The following is a 21,256-nucleotide window of genomic DNA, read 5'->3' as shown; positions in this document are numbered from 1 at the left end:
AAGTTAATGATAAGACTAGCCTAAAGACTCCAGAAGGTTGTTCTTTGAGGGACCATCAACACCAAGAAATTTAATAGTAGGAAGACATGAGTAGGAGGTATGACTGTATTGAGATGAAAAACTTGTAATGGCTTATCTCTGGGGATCATGCGCATCATAAATTAAGTTTGTTGCTGTGTCTGCCATTTCCTTCTTGTATCATGTTAGTGTTAAGACCTATTTCCTAAAACAGCTCCGCATTTGGCAAAGCAACCTCAATAGTCCATGACTTGATTTTTCACTAAGAGAATCAAAGTTAAGTCAATGACTTGAGTGAAAAAAAATCTTTACAGGTTGACTTTTACTCACAAAATTGCCATATTTCTGAAAAGTTCCAGAGAAATCAGTGTTACCCTAAATAAGATCACTTCAGGCATGAGAAAAGCACTCGACTTAAAAAGCCTTATGCATAATAATTTTATAAAATGAAAAATATAATTACTTATCCTCCCCTCCCCATCATGTGTTTTTCTCTTCTATACTATTGAGCAAATAATTTTCCTGCCACATTATTTCCCCATTGACAGGGTGGTGCTGGGTTGCATAGTAATGTCTACCTTCCATAGCTGCAGCAAGTCGGCCCTTCTACCTTGCTGTTTAAATGTTCTACTCTTTGCAATAATTTTCCTTAGGTGTATCATCTTTGTAGGTTCCTTCATGCTTGATATCCAGAGTATGTTTTAGGTGTCCCTTTGAAGCTTTTTCATATAAAACATCAAACTAAAATTGCTGTAATAACACAGGCCAGATAGGAAAAATCCACTTTGAATTGCCATCATGAAGCTTATCTCATCCTCTATTTTGCTGTTCCCAAAGAACATGAAGTCTTATATTCTCCTGTCTTCCTTCAATCAAATGATATTGTCATGAATAAATATGTATTAAAACCTACTTTGGATTCAAAGAGATATAAGACATGGTCCCTGTACTTCCTCTCTAGTTGGGGAGTTAGGGTATGCAAAAACAGTGATTAATAATAATATGAGGTAGCATAGACTAAGTGATACATGACACCCTCTCATTTATCTGTTCAGCAAATCCAAATTTCCATACATTTATGTTGCTTAAAGGGAGATACATCTGTAATTCTTGACTCACCAAGCCTTTTCACTAAGCTTGTATCTTCTAGCATAATGAAAAATAATGTGATAATATAGTAACATATTACTGTGACTTCAGGCTGTTTCATAGAGGCAGAGGAGTCTCATGGGTACCACGATGGAATGAGATTCAGGAGACAAGGATTCTAATCTGAGAAATGTCCCTGACATTCTATGTGACCTCAGACAAGTGACTTAACCTCTCAGCTTTGAGCCTTTTCATCTGTAAAATAAGCTTAATTAAACTTGCCAACATCATGAAGATGTTATGAAGTCTAGCTAATTAAGGACCCTTAAATGTTTTTGAAGATATAAAGTGTTTGTTTTACATTTGTAAACAATTAAAAAGGGGTTTTATTAAAAAAAAAAAAAATTTTGTAAGAGGCTAAAAAAAGACGATACTGTTGCCCTCTAGAGCCTAGTTGCAGGGGTGGATTTGTACAAAGTGCTCATATTCATACTCACTCATTTGGTTATTTTGGTGACCAATGGCATTTAAGACAGCTGGATAGGATGAGGTATCCTGTCTCTGACCACAGAACAAAGTAAAGCTAGCAGGTCCCACAGGAATTGAACCAATGACCTAGGCCTCGTTAGCACAATCTGCTAACCAACTGAGTTAATTAACTGGATACCCACATTGATAGTAATGTATAGAAACATGCTTTGGTTTTTTTTTTTTTTCAAAGCTCTCCCTAGATTTAATTTTAATAACCATAAAAAATTAGTTTGAGTAATTACGGCCAAAGACAATAAGACATTATTAGATGCCACTAACCTCCGAGGGAATAACTTGCTCTCCCCAACAGGCCTGTAGTCCACAGCAGGCTCTTGACTGCTCTAAGAAAGTGAAGTTTCAGAATGACAAGGCTAATCAACTGAAGGCCCTCCTGATGAGACTAGGAACGGCTCTTGCGCATCTCTTGTTCACTGAGTCTATTGGCAGGAATTAGAAATTGTTCTGGTCCATGAGTCTTTTGGAGGCTAATAAAGTGACAATGAAGATGCATTCTGCTACAGAAAACAGTCCTAAGTACTAAGTAAAAAATGCCTTAACACTGAGCTCATAACTTTACCTCTTGGGATTGATTATATCTTTCTGCTGAGAACACAAAGAAAGCTTTAATGAGGAACTGATATCAGGTGGGACCATTTCAGTAATTCTTAGCTCTTTGAACTTCCAGGCAAGGTTAATATATATGTGTTATTTCATAGAATAAAACAAAAATATGTGATGTTGAAATATCCCCTTTCTGAAATATGAGAGTAATAGAACTCTGCAGTGCTAACAAAGTAGCATGTAAATCTTAGGGCACCTACTTCAGATTTCAAGTGGAATAAATGGCCTATTTGGCCCAAACTAGATAAACTTGAATTCTGCAAAGCTAAAATACTGGAAATCAGCTCCATGATGTGTTAACCCAAATAATAATGTTTCTGACGTAAAAAAAAAAAAAAAGATGGAAATTAAACATCTAGTTATGAATACTGCGTCTGCACAATGTGCCGCGTGCACCGCATGTGTTAGAATTTCTTCTCAGTTCTTTTTTTAATCTTTTATTCATAGCATTGCAGGTGATGAAAAATTTATGCCTTGAGTCTGGCATTGAAATTAAATGCAAAATGAAAACAGAAGCAGTTTATACTGACAGCTTAAATATCTTTATCTAGCATACGGTTGCACTATAAAAATCACTGGGTGACTTTTTAAATCTCCCGCATGTGAAAAACCAAGAGTTGTACAATAATAAATCAAGTTATATATCTAAGATATCAACAGAAAAGTTGTATTTTATTAGCACTCTTTGTTAATTTCATTTTGCTCTGTTTTGCTGGTTTTTTTTTTTTTTTGCTGTTGTTGTTGTTGTTGTTATTGTTTGTTTAACCAGCACCCAAACAAAAAAACCCAGTGTCATCACAGACAGATAAATATAAGCTTTGAAAAATACTGCACAAGTTAATTGTTGATTAATTCCTCAGAGTGACAGGAAGCAATTGATTTTTGCAGTATATTTAATAAATGTGATTTCCCTGGTAGGTTTATACCTTAAGCTGAATAGAAAACGTTAATCTGTACGTAAGGTAGTTATTTTGTAGTAAAGGTTAATTTTTCAGGTGAATCAATTTGTTCATCACTGTGTTCATATGAGTGATGCTTTGGAAGGATGGCAATAATTATAATAACATCCACAGTCACTAAGTCTTCAAGTATATTTCCTTCCTGAGAATAGTTGCCAGTAATTTTTGCACACATTATTTTATTAGTCACAACTCTGTTCACAAAGTGAATTCTCCTATAAATGATTCCTATTTTCTGGAGATGTTGAGTCTTTTGTCCCAGGCATATCTGTATATACTATGCTGCATTAAGATGTTCTCTGTGGCTTTTGCTGATGAACTAATGCTGAATCTCAAATAGCTCATCATGTAAACTAATTGGAGAAAATAATTGCCTCTTAGTTTTGTGAACAGTACGCACAGATTTAAAATACATTCAGCCTAAATATATGAGATATATGTATACACACACACACACGTATGAGAATAAAAAATAAGTATAGAGTTATTTAGCATTTAAATAAGTAAAGCATGAAATTTAGAACTGTCTGCAGTTATGTAATGCACCAATACTAAAACAACCACTTAGATACCCATATTTAGAAGACTTCAGCACACAGCTTAAAATATTTTACACTCAGCCTCTGATTTGTAGCTTTTTCCTGGATGTTTTATATAAACATACTGAGTATAATTATGCAGATAATTTTATACAATATTAATTGTGCTAAGAGTGCAGTGAAAGTGTATTTAATTCAGTAATTCATTTACATTTTAATTATTTGAATAGCATGAGATTACCGAATCAAATTGAAATATCTCTGACCATTATTTTGTGTAGTGTGAAGAGTTCAAATGGTTATATTGTTTTATATTGCTCAGAATGTATTTATCACATCTTGTTAGTGACAACTAAAAAGAATCTCAAAATACCCATATTTAAAAAATTAAAAACCATTTTCAATAAATTTTTAATCCAACATTAAATCTACTTAAAGAATGGTGCCCAAAAGCCTGAAAATGACAGATAGCAGGTTTTAAAGTACATTTAATATCTGTGTTCAGCACCTGAGTTGTGGAGCCGATCTGTATCTTTGAAATGCATCTGGTGATGTGTATTACATTTTATGGCAGGCAACTTGTACAAAAAAAAACAGAAACAACAACAATAACAAACAAAACCAAATGGATTTTATCCATCCCTCTTGAATGCAGGAAGAATAATTCAAGGTGTGTATTATCGGAAGTGAGTAAACGTACTAAATTTTACATGTAAATATGGCATCTGAAGCCAATCGCCAAGTCAACAAATTTCAGGTTAGCATTTCTTTCTTATTTCTTTCATCATGCACAGATTTAATATTATCAGGAATAAATCTAAATTGTTTGCTTCTTTCCTCCTAATTCCTGAAGCAATGTAAAAGCCTAGAGAGGTTTGAAGTGACAGGATTACAAGCAGTCTTTTGCATACATGGCCTTTAGGGATAAGCGGCTACCTTGCATCTAATAAACAAGAAAGTGAATTCGTTGAATAATGAATTAAGTGGCATAAGTTGTGATAACAAGGAGCAAATGTAACTTCAGACGAAGAGTATTTGCTTTGTGTGGGGTTATCTGAGAGGGCTGATGCTCCGCCAAGGGAGACTAAAAAAAGACTCATTATATTAAGATGTTCTTTTACAGAACACAGTCTAAAATGATCTTGCAGGGTTTTTCCCCGTTTGCTGACTCCTTTGTGCGCTTCTATCAAATCAACCACCTCCACCAGGGGGATAACTAGGATTCTTTCAGACTGTTGAGTGTTGTTTAAAATGAAAATTCCTAGTGAGTTTTCGATGGGTCACCCAACAATTAAATAGAGATGTCTAATTGGTTATCCATATTAGGGTCAGCAGCTGGTTACAGAATAAAAGGTTGTGGTGCCCCATTGCACAGTTCTGAACCAAATTAAATTATTAATCTCCTCTTTGCTTCAATGTAGCTTCATCGGGATTCCTAACCTGCCATACTGAATAAAACAGAACGACTGCTTTACATTTTCATTATGGTGAATTTTATTTTAAATTGCAAATGCTCTCCTATTTAGCTGGCATTGCATATCTCATTGGAAATGTAGAAAAGTCTTCAATAGTCAGGGCTTATAACTTGTTTTGCTAATTTCTAATTGTAGCTGGAAACTATGAAACTACCAAAAAGGATGATTTGCGTGTAACGCCAACTCTCTAGTCAGAACCAGTTGGGCCATGAGAAGTGAAGTTGAGTCTTAGGAGGCCATTAACTTTGACGCGTATATCCAAAAGATATAATTAAATAAATATGTTGCAAGAGGCTTTGTAGTTTAACATGAGCTTTAAGTTAATTCAGCAGAGGTTATTTTTATCATAGCAATTCCAAAAGGGGTCAAATGTCCTAGTTTTTGTGACCCTGTATAATTATCTTGACTTTTTTGTTATTTAATTATGATAAAGTACATGTTAATCTTGTGAAAACACTATAGCTGTATTGGGTCTTATACTAAAGTGTTTAATAATGTCTTAATAATTATACAGTGTTATTGACAATAGACAAAGTTACTGTATTTTCTTACAAATGAGTTTGTGAGATGTTTTCTGCCGACATTTTCATGTATGCCTACTTTTTACTCTTACCCCAAAATTTTTAAGTTACGAAATCCATATCAGACTTTACTTTAAAAATTGAGGGATTTTTAAAATATAGCATAATTTCTAAAGATAAATCACTTGTCATTGTTGGTAGATGCCATCAAGTTCATTCCAACGTACAGCAACCCTGGGTACAATAGAACAAAACACTGCCTGGTCCTGTGCTATCTTCACAATTGTTTCTATGTTTGAGTCTATTCTTGCAGCCACTTTGTCGATTCATCTCGTTGAGGGTCTTCCTCTTCTTGCTTACCCTCTACCAAGCATGATGTCCTTATCCAGGGACTGGTTCCGCTTGATAACATGTCCAAAATACGTGAGACCAGGTCTCGCCATTCTCATTTCTAAGGATCATTTTGGCTGTACTTCTTCCAAGACAAATTTGTTCATTCTTCTGGAAGTTCGTGGTGTATTCAGTATTCTTCACCAACACCATAATTCAAAGGCATCAATTCTTCTTCAGTCTTCTTTATTCGTTGTCCAGCTTTCTCAAGCGTATGAAGCAATTGAAAATACCATGGCTTGGGTCAGGCGCTCCTTAGTCCTCAAGGTGATATCTTCACTTTTTAAGCCTTTGAAGTGGTGTTTTGCAGCAGATTTGCTCAATGCAACGTGTCATTTTATTTCTCGACTGCTCCTTCCATGGACATTGATTGTGGATCCAAGTAAAATGAAATCCTTGACAACTTCAATCTTTTCTCCATCTATCATGATGTTACTTACTGGTCCAGTTGTGAGGATTTTTGTTTTCTTTATATTGAGGTGTAATCCATACTGAAGGCTGTAGTCTTTCATCTTTGTTAGTAAATACTTCAAGCCCTCTTCACTTTCATCAAGCAAGATTGTGTCATCTGCATATCACAGGTTGTTAATAAGTCTTCCTCCAGTCCTGATGCTGCCTTCTTCTTCATATAGTCTAGTTTCTTGCATTATTTTCTTAGTACACAGATTGAATAAGAAGTATGGTGAAAAGATACAACCCTGGCACACAACTTTCCTGACTTTAAACCACCCATCATCCCCTTGTTCTGTTTGGATGACTGCCTCTTGATCTATGTACAGGGTCCACATGACCACAGTTAAGTGTTCTGGAATCCCCATTCTTCACAATGTTATCCATAATTTGTCATGTTCCACACAGTCGAATGCCTTTGCATAGTGAATAAAACACAGATAAACATCTTTCCAGTATTCTCAGCTTTCGGCCAAGATCCATCTGACAACAGCAGTGATATCCCTTGTTCTATGTCCTCTTCTGAATCTGGCTTAAATTTCTGACAGTTCCCTGTTGATGTGCTGCTGCAACTGTTTTTGAGTGATCTGCAAAATTTTACTTGTGTGATATTAAATGATATTGTTCAATAATTTCCACATTCTGTTTGAGCACCTTTCTTTGGAATAAGCACGGATTTGGATTTCTTTCTGTCAGCTGGCCAAGAAGCTGTCTTCCAAATTTCTTGGTATAGGCAAATAAGTGCTTCCAGCATTGCATCCATTTTTTTAAACATCTCAGCTGGTATTCTTCCAATTCCTGGAGTCTTGTTTTTCATCAATGCCTTTAGTGCAGCTTGGACTTCTTCCCTCTGTACCATCAGTTTTTGATCATATGCTACCTCCAGAAACAGTTGACCAATTCTTTTTGGTACAGTGACTCTGTGTATTCATTCCGTCTTCTTTGGATACTTCTTGTATCATTCAACATTTTGCTCATAGAATACTTCAGTATTGCAACTCAAGGCTTGAATTTTTTTCTTCAGTTCTTTCACCTTGAGAAATGTTGAGTCTGTTCTTCCCTTTTGGTTTTGTAACTCCAGGTTTTTGTACATTTCATTATAAAACTTTACTTTGTCTTCTCCAGCCACCCTTAGAAATCTTCTATTCTGCTCTTTTACTTCATCATTTCTTCCATTCGCTTTGGCTACTCTACATTTAAGAGCAAGTTTCAGAGTCTCTTCGGACATTCCTTTTGGTCTATTCTTTCTTTCGTGTCTTCTTGCAGACCTCTTGGTTTCTTCATGTATTATGTCCTTGGTGTGGTCATCCCGCAACTTGTCTGGTCTTTGTTCATTAGTGTTCAGTGTGTCAAATCTATCCTTGAGAAGGTCTCTAAATTCAGGTGGGATATACTCAATGTCATATTCTGGCTCTCATGGACTTGTTTCAATTTTCTTCAACTTCAGCTTCAACTTGCATATGAGCAATTGATGGCCTGTCCCACAGTCAGCCCTTGGCCTTGTTCTGACTGATGATATTGAGATTCTCCATCATCTCTTTCCATAAATGTAGTCAACTTGATTCCTGTGTATTCCATTCATCATTGTCCATGTGTATAGTCTGTTTATGTTATTAAAAAAAGGTATTTTCAATGAAGTGGTTGGTCTTGAAAAATTCTATCATGTGATCTCTGTGATTGTTTCTACCACCAAAGCTATATTTTCCAATTCCTGAACCTTCTTCTTTGTTTCCAACTTTTACATTCCAATCATGGTTCATCAATTTCAGATTGCAAAATTTGGTAAAATTCTTCAATTTCTTCATCTTTGACATTAGTAGTTGGTGAGTAAATTTTGAGTAATAGTTGTGCTAACTGGTTTTTCTTGTAGGCATATAGATATTATCCTATCACTGACAGCTTTGTATTTCAGGATATATCTTGAACTGTTCTTTTGACAATAAATGTGACTCCATTTGTCATTCTCGGCATAGTAGACTATATAATGGTCTGATTCAAAATGGCTTAGTAATCATTAAGTTCCATCTTTATGTATTATATTGGATAAATTTTCCATTTTAATTTATTGATCCACTTGCATGGGGGGGGGTAGGGTGTATATATTGTTGGAACACATAAAAACTTGAAGACCAGTGAAACTTTTGTATAAATTAGAATTATTTTGTAAATAATTAGTCTGTTTATTTATTCACTGAAAATATTTTTACTGGACATCTGCTTTCTACCTAGTAATGTTTTAGGCACATGGGAACAAGAGATAACAAACAAGATCAAGTCCTTTCTATCATGGAGTTTGCATTCCAGAGGCGTGAGACTAATCAATAAATAAACTAATAAGAAAATTCCAGAGAAAAATATCAGGAAGAAAATAAAATAAATATGATGTCTCAGAGAGAGATGCGAGAGGGTTAGCAGGGATGGACTCTGTGAGGAGGAAGCATTCAAGCTGAGACTTGAGCCATGAGAAGGGCTTTCAAAGCAGAGAGAATAGCAGGTTCCAAAGCACCAGATGGAAATGAGTTTGGTGTGTATGTGACAAAGAAGAACGGCTGGCTTCATGGGCAAGTGATGCTTAAAAGGGCCCCACACTTGTTTAATGCTTGCTGCAGCCATCTTGAAATCTTTAATAATTTTTTAATAAGTGGCCCTGCGCTGGCCTCACAAATTAAGTAACTGGTCCTGGAAGGAGGGTTAATATAGCTAGAGTGTAATGTGTGTGAGATGGGAATGTAAAAAATAAGGCCAGAAGGTAATATTTCTGGGTGTGTGTGGTGGTGGCATCAGTATAGTTTATGAAGGATCAGTTGCACTTTATAATACAGCCATTTTTGTCTGCTGTGTGGAAAATGGAAACACTATATTTGTTCTGTATTTAACCAATGCTCACATACAAATGATAAATTCCTCAAAGGTAATGTTGGTCTCGTCTGTGTATTATTTACACTTCATGGCACCATGTGATTAGATATTTCACAAATACTAATTGTAGCTAAAAGGAACTTGCCCTCTCTTTTAATGCTATAGGGCTTCCTTGGTGGGGGGGAGGGGAAAAAAAGACATTTATTCTGCACATTTTATTTCTTGCTTTCTTCCCATAGTTATACTGTTGTACCAAATTTGCATGACAATTTAACAATTAAGTTGAATCCTATGAAACTCCCAATATGCAACAATTTTTGACCTACAACATGGCAATTTCAGTGGTTCAACCAAATAGATTGAAATTGCAGGTTAATTTAAGGAAGTAAGACAGAAATCTTACATGCATCTTTGTAACCTCTGCAAGATTTACTTAACAGAGGAAAGAAACAAAAACTAGCATAGGGCTGTTCATTAGAGCTCCACAGTGGGCAGCAATGGTAGGTTCATGCTGAAAGGACTTAAAGGTAATCCCTCACTGCAGTAAGGTCTTTATAAAAAAAAAAAAAAACCACTAGTTGGCCATTGCAATAATGGGTCTAGGGCCTGACACTCACTCTGTACTGAAGCCTGCTTTTTAGCAAGTAGTGATCTGCCAGGAATTGCTATGTGAGTGGCCCAAATTCGTGCTATAGTTCAGAGTTGCAACAGGTTACAGGGCTTTGTTGTATACACTGTTATTTACTGGTGACCTTTCTTCTAGACAAATATAATTTCATTTGTGATGATCATGATGGTTTACCCAATGATTACTAAGTATAATGACATTATAGGATCATATGGCAGAATCTGGCCAGCAGGGGTTTAATTGTGTCCAATCAGGATCCAGTTTCTCCCATCAAGAGAGGGGTGATTTTATAATCCTAGCAAGGTAATGAGCTGACAGATCATCAAAAAAAAAAAAAATCGTCTGTACTATGAGTTGGAATTGACTCAACAGCACTGGATTTTTTTTTTTTTTTAATGGATGAGGGATTTTGTTATTTGCTTTTTACCTTTTCTTTTGAAGGCTTGTTGATTCTAAGTAATCATTGTTAAGTTACTTCTTACCTGGTGCCATTTTGCATTTTAGCAATACTCTAAAATCCATTAATTTATGGTTCTTCCACTTGCATTTTTCATTCTGTCACTTGCTTTGCTTTCTCAAAATCTTTCACCCTTTGAACTATACACCTGTATATACATGTTTTTGAACAAGTAGTAGAATATGAAGTATGTTCTTAGTAACCTGGCAAAAAAGAAAAAAAAAAAATCAAGAAATTTTAGCCTTCCCTCAAAGACATTTTTAGATATATTCCTTACTCCCATTTATATATTTCCACAAATCTCCATGGCCTTCTACTGAAAGTGACTACACATTATCTAATCAACTCTAGAATCCTAAGTTAGAAACATGTTTTACTGTTACGTGAGTTCAAGCTACATAATTCTAGGACCTCCAAACAGAAAGTGAAAAAAAAAAAAAATTCAACTGTTGGAATATTTTTTCTTTTTTTTACTGTACTTCATATGAAGGTTTACAGAACAAACTAGTTTAACAGTTAGTATACATATTGTTTTATGGCATTGTTTAACAACCCCACAACATGTCAACACTCTCCCTTCTCAACCTTGGTTTCCCTATTACAAGCTTTCCTGTCCCCTCCTGCCTTCTAGTCCTTGCCCCAGGGCTGGTGTGCCCCTTTGGTCTTGTTTTGTTTTATGGGCCTGTCCACTCTTTGGCTGAAAGGTGAGCCTCTGGAGTGACTTCATTACTGAGCTGAAAGGCTATCCAGGGACCATGCTCAGTGTTTCTCCAGACTCTGTCAGGCCAGCAAGTCTAGTCTTTCTTTTTGAGTTAAAATTTCATTCTACATTTTTCTCCAGCTCTGTCTGGGACCCTCTGTTGTGATCCCTGTCAGGGCAGTCAGTGGTGGTAGCTGGTCACCATCTAGTTGTACTGGGCTTAGTCTGGTGGAGACCATAGTAGATGTGGTCCATTAGTCCTTTGGATTAATCTTTCCCTTGTATCTTTAGTTTTCTTCATTCTTCCTTGTTCCTGAAGGGATGAGACCAGTGGAGTATCCTAGATGTCGCTCACAGGCTTTTAGACCTCAGACCCTACTCACCAAAGTAGAGCATAGAACATTCTGTTTATAAACTATGCTATGCCAGTTGAGCTAGATGTTCCCTGAGACCATGGTCCCCGCAGCCCTCAGCCCAGCAATTCAGTCCCTCAGGGAGTTTGGATGTCTCTATGGAGCATCCAAGTCCTTGCCTTGTACAGGTTGTGCTGGCTTCCATTGGGATATTTTAAGCTGAGTAGTTTTCCTCCTGAATTTAACACTAGCACTAGAAATATTCCTGGAATATATGAATGAATGAGTGCCCTAGAAGAACTTGTGATCTAATGACAGGATTATACAGTCAATGACAGCAAAAGAAGATAAGCACTGTGATAGAGGAAAGTGTGAGTATTTATAGAGGCTCAGAGTAGGTACCAATGACCTGGTCTTGGGAGGTTATGGAGGGCTTTCTGATATCTAAACTTAAATTAAATTTATTAAATCCAGCACATACCTCATTTCTCCTTACATCTATGGAACCCCAAACAAAGACTAAAGTACTTGAAGGTTACCTTCCATGGAGCACTATGCCCCCTTCTCAGGTTCTCCACCTTTCAGTATTCCTTTCGCAAAGAATGTGTTCTGTTTGCTGGCTACAAAGGGCTTGTTGAAACCTCTTATGCTCCTTTATTACCAACCAAGAGTTGCATGTTCTGTGATTTATTGCACTGGGCACATAAATCTTAGGAAAAGTGGTAAATAACATGGTAAACTTCCATGTTCAAGGACAACTTTTAGAGACAAAGTGCATTTAACCCAAAGCAGTGACTTTCTAATGGGAAGAATTTCAGCTGCAATAGCAGGCGAGTGTGAAGTATATTTTTGAGTCAGAGGCTGCTGGGGAGCTTGCCACATATTCCACTAGGTGGGCAACTGCACATTTCCACCATTTTTTCCACTTAAAGAACTACTTTTTCTTATTGATCCCAATTATGAAAACGGGAAAAATAAAGATGGGGAGAATGAAGGTGATGAAACTGAAGAGAAATAGGAGAGAGGTGGAAATACGAGATTAGAACTAATGACCACAGATGAACTGATCACTATGTGTGTGTATTAAACCTATGGAACAGTAATTATAATTGCTAAGTTCTACAAGAATAAACCAAACATTCGCCATCTAGTTGATTCTGACTCATGGTAACCGCATGTGTCTCAGAGTAAAAACTGTTCTCCACAGGGTTTTCAGTGACGAATTTTTTGGAAGTAGATCACCAGACCTTTCTTCTGAGGCACTTTTTGGTGGGTTTGAACCTCCAACCTTTCAGTTAGCAGCCAAGCAAGCTAACGATTTCCACCACACAGGAACTCCTCCACTGCACTAATCTATGGATAAAGTAGACAGTTACTGTAAAAATAAACAAAATAATGAATATGGGACAGTTTTCAGCTTTGAGAGAATTCCTGTGGAGTTTTTGTTTTTTAGTGTATATACCATCCTACTTGCCCACCTCTTATCCCCCACACACGCATACACACAGGCCCAATTCAAGTGTGATAAATTAGAGAGACCTGGAAGATGGAGTGAAGGAGATTCGGTTTGCTATATTGAACTTGTTAGTAGTAATATCCTGTGACAAAAGATATATTTTCAACCTCCATGGCATGCAGTAGAAACCATTGCTCTGAAGACCACTCTTCTAAGACTAGACACTTTGAATACACAGCAGAGAGAAGCTCTTGTCCGTTTTGCCACTTAGGAAAATATTTTGATGTACCTTTTCCTGCCAGAGGGAGAAAAGGTAGCTCACTGTTATTATGATAACCTCATATTTCATTGTCCCATCGAAACAAAATGCTTCTGAAAATTGTTCCCAGGGTCTGTTTTAATATATATGGGAGAAAATCTCATTGTTGACCTGAAATACCATTATTGTGACATTATTCACTCAGTTTCTCTAAAGATTAGGCTTTCCAGACAGAAGACTGATTATGAACTTATGTTGTACAGAGTTGGGGTCACACCTAAACCTTTTAAAGGAATGGATATCCTGGAAAGTTGCTGAGTCAGAACTTCTCAATAGCCTTCTAATAAGAATTTTAAAAGAAAGCAGTAAAATATTCCCAACCTCCTTCTCTCCCCCTCCCCCCCTTCCACCACAAAAACCAATGGTTTAAAAAAAAAAAAAAGCCAATGGTAAGAGCTTGTTTCTCAAGACTTCTTTTATATTCAAAGATTACTCCATGAGAGTAGAAACTGTACACCACCATATGTAATAAACTGTAATTTTAGTCATATACTAGTCATATTAACTTTTGAATTTCTTTTCTGTCTCCTTTTTCTGTCTACAGAGGTGATTGAGCCTGTGTTTGCTAACTCTGACTCAAGAGGCTGGATTAGCCCCTGGGAGGATGTAAATATTTGTAGCTGGAATCAGATTCAAAGAACAGCCCAGGATTTAGGCAATTCAGACTGTCCTCAAAAGCAAAAGAAAAACAAAAAGTAGGTTCAAACTGGCCTCCCATTTGAACCTAAAAAACCAAAACCAAACCCCTTGCTGTCGAGTCGATTGCAACTCACAGTAACCCAATAGGACAGAGAAGAACTGTCCCATAGGGTTTCCAAGGAGCGGCTGATGGATTTAAACTACTAACCTTTTGGTTAGCCGCCGAGTTCTTAACCACCACACCACCAGGGCTCCCCCATTTGAACCTATGAGTTAGATATTTGTTGTGATTTTTCTACTCAGAAACTCTGTTTAAAAACAGGCTTCAGTTTCAAATCACTCATTTTTCAACCAAAGTCTGGGTACACCCAACCAGAACAAGGGTTCGCTCAGGGACTTATTGAAAATTTGGAGATAATTTCATTTATGAGACTTATTTTAGCATGATAATTGTGACTCCTCTAGAGGAAAATTTCATTAGATATCTTGAAAATGCTGCTTCACTATCTTGGAGTGAGTTTTAGGACACTAAAATTGGAAGGTATATCATGAGCGTGATAGTTCCCCTCTTCCGCAATGGACTTCATAGCCTCTGACCTTCAATTTCCTCAAAAGTGAGGGAATAAAGAGACCAGTGTTTCATGTGAATGTTAATTTCCGATGTTAATCAACTCTAAACAACTAGCTAGCTTTGGCTTCTCTACAATTTCAATGCCAAGCACTTAGTTGAGTTTACAAATATTAAGGTTAGTATGTACACTACTCTTAAATAATTAACTATTTATTGAGGGATGTTAAATGGATCCATATGTACCCAACATAAATATAAACCCATAGATATATAGACTAATCATGATGAATGTCAATGTGTATAAACAAATGGGCATTGACTGTAAATATTATTAATATGGTTTCACATTAAAGGAAACCTTGGTGGTGTAGTGGTTAAGTGCTGGTTTAGCTGCTAACCAAAAGGTTGGCAGGTTAGTGGTTAAGAGTGGTTAAGCTGCTAGGCAAAAGGTCGGCAGTTTGAATCTACCAGGTGCTCCTTGGAAACTACATAGGGTCACTATCAGTTGGAACCGACTCGACAGCGACGGGCTTTAAAGTCTACTTCCTGTTATTTGTCAGGAATTTATGTTATATATCTCATATACTCCTCTTATTTGTGAGCTAGGTATTGATTTTTTTATACCTGAACAGAACTGAGGTTCAGAGAGGTTAAGTGACTTCCCCAAGGTCTCACAATTAAAAACCAAAACCAAACCTATTGCCATCGAATCGATTCCAGCTCTTATACTTCATGGGTAGTAAAACCAGAATTCAAACCCAAAACTGTGACGCCAAAGTTCATGCTCCTTTCATACAACATATGCTCCCTCAGTGGAATAAGGCTGGCTACAGAATAAAGAAGTCATTTATTCCAACATTTGGAAGAAAGGAAATTTCTTCCTGGCATAAAAATAGGCCCAGCCAACAGGAAGGGGCCTATCTTATGCAAGGCATTCTCTCATGCTCTCATGAGAGGCCTTCTCTCTGTGTCAGATGCAGCCTGGCGGTGACCAGAACCTTGTGCTAGAACCTGGAGGACAAGTGGCATGATCACTACGACAGGCTGGGGAAATTATCTGAACACAGCTTTCTGAATTAGCCAAAAAAGGAAACAGAGTTAGGAAGCAGAAAAGATAGTGAAATATCTCCAGAGAGGCAAAGCGAACACATAGCAAGTGCCGCAAGACAATTTGTAATTAAAAGCTAAATTGTGTGGTAAAATCTCTAAATGCTTCAAGCATTTAGATGATAGAGAAGCCATTGAAGGCTATGTTGGTTGGAAGTCTGTAGCAGGGACAATCTTCTTAAATTTAGAAAACTTGATGCAGACAAAGAGGACGTTTCTAGATATGTGGGGCGGGAAAAGGGGTGAGCAATATGAGAGAAGATACAAGGCCAAAAAAGAGACTATTACCAATTTGTTGACCCAGGAGGACAGTAACTGAAATGTCAGTGGATAAATGAATACATTTCAGGGGGAAAATGAGGCAAAACATTTGGGGCTGGAGAAATGGACAATTAGGAAGTACTACAAAAGCCAGGAAGAGGGATTGATGTCCCACTGGATGGAAAATGTGGAGCCTCAGTTTTGGGAGTGATATAGTAGAAAGCATTATTTGGCAGTTTTTAGTCAGTCTAGGAAATACAAAATAGGCTGGGTTTGGGAAAAGTACTATTCGAGAAGCCCTTCTAGAGGGGTGCAACAATAATTCAAGGATTTACACATTCAATTTGATGATCCTTTCTCACTACCTAGAATTAGATCATGGATCATTTTGGAGTCCCTCTAGAGAAATGGCAAGCTACATTTATGGAGGCCTTCTTGTGGACCAGGCACTCTGCTAACCACTTTACTTTTAGCTCATCTGAACAACTACCTATGAAGTATAGAAACTTTTAACTTCCTGACTTCCCACTTTGAGACCAGGATGCTATATCCTGTATCTCTCAACATATAAATATTATGGCAAATATAAGTTTCTACTTCATATAATCATGTAATAAGTAAAAACTATGATGAATGTTTACTGTATGCCAGGCATTGTTCTAAGTATTTTACATGCATTATCTCATTTAGTCCTCACATCGTACGGAATAATTATAATCCCGTTTTGGGGGAAGAAAGAGACTTAAGTTGATTATACAACTTTCCCATAGTCACACATCTAGTAAGTGGTGGAGCTAAGACATGAACACAGGTTAATCTGCCTTTTCTATCATGTTGTGATAAGAAAAATGCTCAGAAGTTTTAATGAAGGGATAAATTACATGTGGATGAGGGAATAAGAAAAAATTACAAGAGGGTGGCATTTAAACTGAGATTTACGGGATGGATAGGATGGCAAAGGGCATTTCAGGCTGAGGGCTGATGTCCTGGGTGGGAGGGGTGTTGGAAAGACTAAAGACAGAGGCCACTCATGCTAAGCATTCAGAGAATTGTTGAACAAATGAATTTGTGCATGAAAGGATCTATGAATGAATCAATGGGATCTAATGAGGGATAGCAAAAGCATTGTGAAAGGCAGATTCTACAGGATTTAGCAACTGATTGAGATTTTGGAAGGAAACCAACCAATGGGAGAGAATGTTTAGACTTGGACACATTGGGTCTGAAATGGCAGGGCACATATGTTGATATGTTCCTCAAAGAGTAGGAAGCAGCATCTGGAATTTGGAAGAAAGGTCATTATAAACATCCGTCACTAACTTCATTTCTAGTGTTGCAGAGAATTCGTTTTAGGGGGAAAAATTAAAACTTTGAAAACACTTTTAGTCCAAAGTTTGGTACAATGCTACCTTTCCATTTAAGTAGTTATTTCTTTTAAAATGGGAGAAGGAGAAAGAGACAAAGTGAAATGATTGGTTGACTGGTAACAAAAATACTGCCCCATTTTAAAAGAAGATGGAGTGCTGCACATTTTAAATAATAGCTGCCTTCCACAAAGCGGTTTTGGGCTCAGTTACCAAGCAAATGAGATTTAGCAGAAGTGAGTTTTGACCAGGCCAATTAGTGCATTTCTTTTTTAATGTTGAAGTTCTGGGGACCTGATTTACATTGCAGAGAAATTACAGGTAATGTTATAGGAATGTGAAACTGAACTTTCCAGTCTGTCAAAGTCTTTAGGAGAATTGTAGATGTCATACCTGAAATTTAATTATTAGTATGACCTCTTTAAAAACTCCCCAAATGTAGTAAGAATATTTCGAGTTTTGTTTTAAGTGCTTAAAATTCTTTACACAATCTACTGGAAAAAGAAAGAAAAAAAAAAAAAAAAAGGATGATTCTTTCAAAATAATCCTATCCTCAAGTGAACGGAGCCATTTTCTAGCAGGTTAAAAACCTGTTGGCGTTCAGTCTATTGCAACTTATAGTAACTGCATAGGACAGAATAGGATTGCCCCATAGGGTTTCCAAGGAGCAGCTGTTAGGCTCAAACTGCTGACCTTGTCGTTTGCAGCTGAGTTCTTCACCACTGCACCGCCAGGGCTCTTTGCATTGCTGCTGAGTCAATTTCAACTCATAGTGACCCTATGGGATGGAGTAGAACTGCCCGGTAGGGTTTCCAAACAGCAAACAACTCACCACCCCCCAGTCTTAAAAACAATGTCTGCAATAGTTAGGACACAAAATGTCTGGGGGAAATAAGAACAAGACGGAACTTTTGGCAAAAGTTCATCTATCGGTTCATACAGATTGTGGGGCTTTGATCCTGTCATGACGTGAAGGCTTCAGATGTTAATGATGACTATGTAAAATAGTCCAGTATAGAAAGCATCTAGATGAAATTCTTGTAAATTTCTGGCCAAGAACCGAAAACTTGCTTCAGTCTGTGGCTGCAGTTTTGGTGCCAAATTAGAAGGCACTTTGCTGGCTCTTTTTTTAGAGAAAGGCCAAATGAGATAGATTGGAAATAGTGCTTTGAGCAGCCATGCAGAGTGTCAGGAAGTTTGCCAAACAAGATTTCCAAATAAAATGTTTGGGAAAGAAAACAGGAATGGACTTTGCAGATGCTGGATGGGTTCCACCTGCCATCTGTGCAAAGAGTTACTTGGTATCACATCAGCTGAGAGCTATGAAGTGGCACAAAACTATCTGCGATAACTTCATTGTTAAATGGGTCATTCTATTTACCCAGCAACCCTCTACTCACCAAGATAAAGTATCGGAATGTATCTGCATTTCCTGTGAGAAACAATAACAATGACCAAAGCTATTTAAACATAAAGGAATTTCAGCCGTCGGACTATTACCTCAGTGCTAAGGCATTTGCAGTCAAAGAAGGCAGATTAATTTCCTTACGGTGAGCTAAGTGCATTCTTGGCTCGCAAAGGGGAATCATTTGCTCACTTAAGCCAGAGATCCCATTTTTGACGGCAAATGTCATTGCCTGGATTTCCCTTTGACAGTCTGGCAACCCTGCACCCCTGTTATAGTATCCATTTATTTGCCTTATTTTCAGCCAGATTAATCCATTCTGTTTTGACAAGAAGACTGATGGGTAATTGATAACTGTGATAGACACAAACAGAAGAGTTGGATGCTGAATAATTCAGCACTTTTCAGTATCAATAAGAGAACAGGTTGAAGAATTTGTGTCTCTATTTACACTTAAACTAAACTAAGTCAGCCCAGACATTTATGCTGCCAGTCTATCAGAAAACCAAACAGTGTACACTTGGTTTCCACCCGACAAAATGTTTTATAAGCTTGTAACAATATGTGTGAAGCTGCCAGAATAATAAATAGGTACAGCAGCCCATGCATGCTAATGTTATGTTGTAAGCAGTTTTGTTGACAAGTGCTAATACTTCTTTCATACTATCATCAAAAGCAGCTAATACAACAGCCATTATTTGGTGGCTTTCCAAGCAAGACATGATGGATTGTGACCTTAATATGGGTTAGCCGAGTTTTGAAAGTTAAACAACTTGCAATAAATCATAGAATTATTACCATACAGTTTAATTGGTTAAGGACTGTTTATTTCCTAAACAGGGTGAAAAATTTCTGTTTCGGCACTTTTAATTTGCAAAGTGCATTTTCATTATGAATGGCAGTTTAATATTCTGCTCTTTTGTCATGCAAAATATGCAACACACAGGCAATCTATTAATTGGACAAAAATGCATTGCAAGCGTAAATTATCCTTTATATCATCACTTGTGAGCTTTTACATCTATTAAATGTGTTAAATGGAACATAGTTAAAGACTGTACAACTTGCAGGCTACTTCTGAAATGTAAGTCAAGCTTCAAGATGATTTTAATGACCTTTATTTTTGGCAAAATAAAGTAATTAAGTAATTGTAAATATAAAGAGCAATTTAAAGAGTTACTGCTTCCTTCAGGCATAGGTGCACGTATTTGATTGATTCCGTGGTCTAGGGAAACAGACAGTAGCGCTGTTTCACATTGATATGTCTTGAGAAATGGAATTCAACCTCATGTATCTACTTTTTTTTATGTACAGTATAATTTCTAGAGCAGAGATTTCCATTGACAAATGTACAGAAACAGGTGAGTAAGGCAAACTGATACTGCAGCATCGCTCAGCATAACTGAATAGCTGCCTCCATATGCTTTGGTTCAATGATGTGCCTTTGCACAGGGCTGTTGAGAGCACAGGAACCGTAACCAAATACTTTGTACTAGGAATGTTGATATGGCATATGCTTGATTTTAAGAATGCCAGATCTCTCGATGTGTTCCTGTAAGAGTGTCGTGAAAAATGCAGGTAACCTACGCATTGACTCACAACCCTGAGCCCATTGCTCATATTTATTGACACCAGGGTAGGCCTTTTAAAATCTTGGACCTTCCAATGACTTCATATATTTTCCAGAGGTTGGTCCAGCTGAAGCAGATACTTTCGTGCTGTCACTCCAAGTCACTTTCAGATACGTTGATTGTCAGCAACACAAACTGTGAGTTACAAGTATATTTAGGCTGTGGAGAGATTGGAACACTTATACATTGCTGGTGGGAATGTCAAATGGTACAACCACTTTGGAAATTGATTCGGCGCTTCCTTAAAAAGCTAGAAAGAGAACTACCATACGATCCAGCAATCCCACTCCTTGGAATATATCCTGGAGAAATAAGAGCCTTTACACGAACAGATATATGCCCACCCATGTTTATTGCAGCACTGTTTACAATAGCAAAAAGATGGAAGCAACCAAGGTGCCCATCAACGGATGAATGGATAATTTATGGTATATTCACACAATGGAATACTACCCAGTGCCCTCAAGTCGATAAAGAACAGTCAGGAATCTATGAAACATTTCATAACATGGAGGAACCTGGAAGGCATTATGCTGAGTGAAATTAGTCAGTTGCAAAAGGACAAATATTGTATAAGACCACTATTATAAGAACTGGAGAAATAGTTTAAACCAAGAAGAAAACATGCTTTTGTGGTTACGAGAGGAGGGAGGGTGGGAGAGGGGTATTCACTAATTAGTTGGTAGATAAGAACTTTTTTTTTTTTAAGAACTACTTTAGGTGAAGGGAAAGACAACACACAATACAGGTGAGGTCAGCACAACTGGACTAAACCAAAATCAAAGAAGTTTCCGGAATAAACTGAATGCTTTGAAGGCTACTGTAGCAGGGGCAGGGGTTTGGGGACCATGATTTCAGGGGACATCTAAGTCAATTGGCATATATAAAATCTATTAAGAAAACATTCTGCATC

General features: G+C 37.2%; 1 protein-coding gene across 2 annotated transcripts in view; it reads left to right on the top strand.

Moving 5' to 3' along the window:
- Positions 1–21,256, top strand: part of KIAA0825 (KIAA0825 ortholog) — a 445,920-nt gene that overhangs the window by 348,212 nt on the left and 76,452 nt on the right. The window contains exon 21 of one of the 2 annotated variants that reach the window (XM_049867915.1): positions 13,910–20,986. The exons of the other annotated variant lie outside the window; for it this stretch is intronic. Coding sequence (XP_049723872.1) covers positions 13,910–13,919 — 10 coding nt within the window. The 3' untranslated portion in view covers positions 13,920–20,986. Of the gene's footprint in view, positions 1–13,909; positions 20,987–21,256 lie in introns of those variants that run through there. 2 annotated transcript variants of the gene reach the window in all.

Source organism: Elephas maximus, chromosome 2 (genome assembly GCF_024166365.1).
Source record: "Elephas maximus indicus isolate mEleMax1 chromosome 2, mEleMax1 primary haplotype, whole genome shotgun sequence".
NCBI lineage: Eukaryota > Metazoa > Chordata > Mammalia > Proboscidea > Elephantidae > Elephas > Elephas maximus.
This window is presented reverse-complemented; position numbering and strand designations above follow the sequence as displayed.